Source organism: Boleophthalmus pectinirostris, unplaced genomic scaffold (assembly GCF_026225935.1).
Source record: "Boleophthalmus pectinirostris isolate CB_2022bp ecotype Guang Dong unplaced genomic scaffold, ASM2622593v1 HiC_scaffold_11, whole genome shotgun sequence".
Lineage (NCBI taxonomy): Eukaryota > Metazoa > Chordata > Actinopteri > Gobiiformes > Gobiidae > Boleophthalmus > Boleophthalmus pectinirostris.
In genome coordinates, this window is record NW_026570994.1 from 24,643,180 (window position 1) to 24,647,945 (window position 4,766).

Here is a 4,766-nt window from a genome sequence, read left to right on the forward strand (position 1 = left end):
AAGAAAGATTCTTATAAACAAAGAAACAAGTGAAAGAGAGTGATGATAAAAGCAACAAAGAAATGAAAACAAAAGCAACAAAGATGACTAAGACAACAAAAAAGTTCTGAAAGAAATAAATGAAAACAAAAGCAACAAAGATGATTAAGAGAACAAAAACGTTTTGAAAGAAGTAAATGAAAACAAATGCAAGATGTAGAGATGAAACGATGACTGCAGAAATGAGACGAAACAAACAAAAAACAACACAAATAAACACAAATAATGAGAACAACAAACATAAACGAGAACAGAAACAAACATAAATAACAATGGTAACAGAACCAAAAAGAATAGAAAAACTAACAGAGAACTATTTACCCGCCTGTGCCCCCTCGTGATGATTTTTATTATTATTATTATATTATTATTATTATTTTGGCACAAATTTGGCAATCTTGTGCCGAATTGTCATTTTGTTTACACAAAGGCTCACAGCAGCAAAACCCTTTGTCCTAGAGATCTGAAATTCTACACAGTTGTTGCCAACAACTTGAACAGTGAGTGTAGTGAGTCACAAATGTCTAGTATGAAGTATGACCAAGCTAAGGCCTTTATACTTTTCATATTTTTTTCTGAAGCAAAAAAAGAAATTTTTCATTGACTGTAGTGTAGGTTAGGCAGCACTCACAGTCTTCATGTACATATCTACAGAAACTAGGAGGCCTAAGCTTTAAAATGGTGCCTCACACAAGCATGTGGGTTCTAAGTTTGTTTTTTTTAATAAGCTATGGCATTTGGGTATGTAGTGCTATTGTGCACACGCCAAAATTAGGTGGATGGGAACAGGTTAACAAAGTTTGAAACACATAAGATTTTAATAGAAACATAATTAATGTCAACAACATCACAGGTGACACAGATGAAGCCAAACTTATTTTACTGCAATAGTACCACAATTAACATACATTTCTGTCCAGTCAGAGCCAGTGGACCCTGCTTGATTGTCCAATCAGGGCTGAGGCAGCTTCGTCACCTGCGGAGTCATGTGACCCAGGCGCTGCTGGAGCCAGGTCATGTGACGTGACAGTTTGGTGAGGACCAGGATGTGACTGCTGCCCCCTTCAGTAGAGGATCTCCCAGGTGCAGTGGAGGTCAGCAGCCCCACTAGGTATGCTGTCCCCCGGTCCACACTGACCACTGGGGTCCCCTGGAGCAGCCCTTGGACTCTGGACTGGTCCTGGTTCAGACCTGTGGAGTTCAGGCGACCCTGGTCTGGTTTATTTAGATTCTCTTGGGAATGGTCTTTCTGTTTGTTAGAGTTTAGTTTGGTTTGAGTTGGTTTTGGAAGGTTATGAGTGTCCTGGTTTAGTCCATGGAGGGTTTGGTTTAGTCCTGGCAGATCTTGATGTGGATGGACTTTCAGTTTGTCATTATCCGGTCTGGTTTTGGTCTGGTTTCTCATTTCCCTGTTCAGTGTTGTGTCAGTTTGGCCCTGATGATGGCCATTTTGTGTCTCTCCTCTGATGACTAATCCTTTGTTTTCTCTCTGTGGATCTGGACCCTGGTCCTGGCCTCTGGTCTTGGTTTGACCCAGGTCTGGATCAGTTTGGTGCTGTTCATTTAGAATGCTCAGGCGGATGTTTTGTTCCTCACCTGTTCCTGCATTTTGTTTTCCATCAGTTTCCCTTTTTGCCCTTTCCTTCTTGACTCCTCTGCTCTGCTCTGGTCTTCTCTGACCCTGATCTGAGGCACGATCCTGGTCTCTGGCCCGGTCTCTGTTCTGATCCCTAGTCTGGTCCTTGATCTGCTCCCTATTCTCGTCCTTAGTCTGGTCCCTGGTCCGGTCCCTGGTCCAGGCTTGTTCCAGTTCTGTGTTAGTCCTAGTTTCCAGACAGAACATCTTGTTGGTGAGGCTGTGGCTGATATTTTTGCCTCTACACTCCTCCAGTGACACAGATCTGGCACCGGATCCGTACCCACCCACAAGCAGCGCTTTCCCATCATGCATCAGGACGTTCTCGGCATGGTCGCGGTGGGCAGGGACACACAGATGAAAATGGGCGGAGCTCATGCGCGGGGGGCGGGACACCTGCAGCAGGGCGAGGTCATAGTCGTGAGCCGATGAGAATCGTTCATGCACTTCCACAGAGCGCACCTGGAACACCCTCGGCTGCCCACCTGTGGAAGTACAGGGAAACCAGGTCTGAACCAGAACTAACCAAGGGATAAACCAGTTCTGAACAAGGACTCATTGATTATTATGTCCTTACTGACTAAATCAGGTCTTAACCAGGACTGAACAAGGACAGGGTGTCCCAGAGTCTATATCAGTACTAAATCCAATAATAACTTTGACTATATTAACTCTCCCAGAGGTTTATATCAGATACTGTACAAAAACAATGTCTAACTCAAGTCTTTCTCTGGTCTAACCCAGGACTCTCTCAGAACTCACTGAAGCGGATGAAGATCTGGTTTGGGTCCAGCTCTGGTCCTATGTGAGACTGCAGACAGTTAGCAGAGGTCAAGATGGTCCTGAGTCCAAGCAGGGCACCTTTACAGAGCTCCACCCCCCTCCTGTTTAACAAGGACACCTGCAGAGACAAGAACAAGAAGAAATAAGACCAGGACAGAGCTACAGCTGAACCAGGACTAGGAGGGCAGGACATACCTGCCAGGGACAGTGCTTATTGGTGCAGAGAGAGTCCGAGGAATTGGACTGAAGCTGGTCTGGGACCTGCCCACACGGGAACTCCACTGAGGTACACACAAGCACAAGGTTAGTAGGTTAGGAGTCTCACAGTAGTAGTTATGCTACTCACAGAACTAGTAGTAGTAATATTAGTAGTATTATAGCAACTGTAGTAGTAGTAGTAGTTGTAGTAGTCATTGTGGTTGTGGTACCCTCTGGCTCACAGGTGCGCCCATCACTCTGCAGTCTGAATCCCGGTAAACAGGAGCAGATGAATCTGAACTCTGAGGCCGTGCACAGCTGCTCACATGAAGACGGGCCATGGGTCGGACACTCTGCGAAGTCTGGATCAGAACCAAGATTAAACCAGGATTCAACCAGGATTCAACCAGGACTAAACAATGACTCAAGCCTCTCTCTTTTGTTCCATTTATTTCTTATTTTATAGTATTTAGTTCCAGATTGATCTCCTGCATAAGTTTAGATCTTTTCATAGTAATTGACCCTGGTTTAGACCTGATTTAGCAGAACAAAACCAGGACCAAACAAGTTCAAACTCTCTCTGATGAGAACCCCCCACTTGACCTACCTTTAAACTTTGGTTCTAAGTCCTGGTTCAGCTCTAGGTCCAGTCCAGCCTTGGGTTTGGATGCTGGTGCCAGTTCACAGGTTTCTCCATAGAAGGGGGCGGGGCATGCACAGTAGAACCCACCACTCATGTCAGTGCAGTTCCCTCCATTGGTACAGGGGGCAGACTTACACTGGTTCCCGTCATTGTACTTGGCCCAGAATACAGCCTGGATCAGGTTTGGTTCAGGTTTGGTTCAGTTAGACCAGGTTGTTTGGGACAGGGTTAGAGTTATGGTTAAATTTGTTTTTACCGTTTGGTGGTGGTCCTCAAACACTTCCCTGGCCTCCTCATAGTTGCACGCCTCCTCCAGACACTCCCTCTCAAGGTTTCCCTGAAGAAGCTCCTCCAAGAGGAAAGAGTTGGCCCTTTTGGACCTCAAGAACAGACCAGAACCTGACCACAAACATAGAAGTCCTTTAATGACCCTAAGCCTGTGTTAAACATGTCAGCGGCATGTGTCAGTCTGTGACTCTACTAACCCAGGGCATTTCTGCTGAGAGATGAGTGTTAACCACTCTGCCACTCATGATACTACTGAAGGCTGTGCTAAGACTGAACCCTGGGCCACGTTGGACATGTGTAATATGATGGCTGACAGTTCAAAACAACCAGTCGCTCTGATGTTGACATAGTCATAGTTACATAGTCCAGTACAGCGCTTTCCCTCTTCTGTCTGTGTACTTTCCACAAAGCTGATTATAAATGAATAATATAGTAATAATTATACTATAATAATATATTGTCTAACGTATCTCCTAAAGTGACTCTTACCTTGGTGCAGTCCAAAAACATGAACAAAATTCAATATGAGCAGAACACAGGACAAAATCCGAATGGACCTGCTCCTCTGCGCCATGATGCCTCAGCTGTCAATCACACAAAACTCGCCCACAAGACCCGCCTCCTCTCAGTCAAACAAGACCCATCCACAACTGTCAATCACACAAGACCCGCCTCTGCTCAGTCATGCATGAGCCGCCTTTTTATTGATTTCTTTGCTTTTGATCATGAGTTAGTTAGAGATCAGGGGTTAGGGGCTTTCTCCTTCTGTTGACCATGTTTCACACACTCCGTAGTTAAATTTGACCATCTGCATGTCCACGTTTAACAGTGTGTCATAATAGCATCTTTACTCTTTGTGAAGGTTTAAGATATTTTATTTGTACATTATCATAAATGTAAATGTCTGTGTTTGTCTATGGAGCAGAGATCAACAGAGTCTGATTCAAGTGGACTTTGAACTGGACAAAAACAAACTGGGACATCGATATTTAGTGTTTGTTGAATTCAGTAAACAGTAGATTTGTGGTTAACGGTAAAAACACATTACTCCATCAGGACATTTAGAAGAGCTTGCCTCAATAAATAATAAGTACAATAATAAATACAATTTAAGTCTTGGTCTACAAAGACTTCTACAGGAAACATTAAAAATGGCAGCCAGATGAGAGAGACAAAATG

The 4,766-nt window shown here is 44.2% G+C and overlaps 1 protein-coding gene across 2 annotated transcripts; it reads right to left on the reverse strand.

The window, feature by feature from the left end:
- Positions 1-902: 902 nt before the first annotated feature.
- LOC129412423 (uncharacterized) lies at positions 903-4,198 on the reverse strand. 2 transcript variants are annotated; one of them, XM_055166318.1, is made up of 7 exons: positions 3,785-3,867; positions 3,556-3,698; positions 3,264-3,471; positions 2,887-3,018; positions 2,654-2,739; positions 2,438-2,576; positions 903-2,160 (listed from the first exon to the last, which is right to left on the reverse strand). In XM_055166318.1, the coding sequence occupies exons 3-7, from the start codon at positions 3,391-3,393 to the stop codon at positions 992-994; spliced, it is 1,656 nt and encodes a 551-aa protein (XP_055022293.1). In that variant the 5' UTR covers positions 3,394-3,471; positions 3,556-3,698; positions 3,785-3,867; the 3' UTR covers positions 903-991. The 2 variants fall into 2 exon arrangements, with proteins under 2 accessions (XP_055022293.1, XP_055022288.1); XM_055166313.1 differs by lacking the exon at positions 3,785-3,867 and adding an exon at positions 4,077-4,198 and having other exon boundaries at positions 904-2,160.
- Positions 4,199-4,766: the final 568 nt, after the last annotated feature.

Bases quoted from the DNA above. Each gene is read 5' to 3' on its own strand.
- LOC129412423 (XM_055166313.1), bottom strand. From the start codon at position 4,161: ATGGCGCAGAGGAGCAGGTCCATTCGGATTTTGTCCTGTGTTCTGCTC. The intron at 2,740-2,886 runs GTACCACAACCA...TGTGTACCTCAG, and splicing joins GCGCACCTGTGAGCCAGAGG to TGGAGTTCCCGTGTGGGCAG. The intron at 2,161-2,437 runs GTGAGTTCTGAG...GTACTTCCACAG, and splicing joins CCAGATCTTCATCCGCTTCA to GTGGGCAGCCGAGGGTGTTC.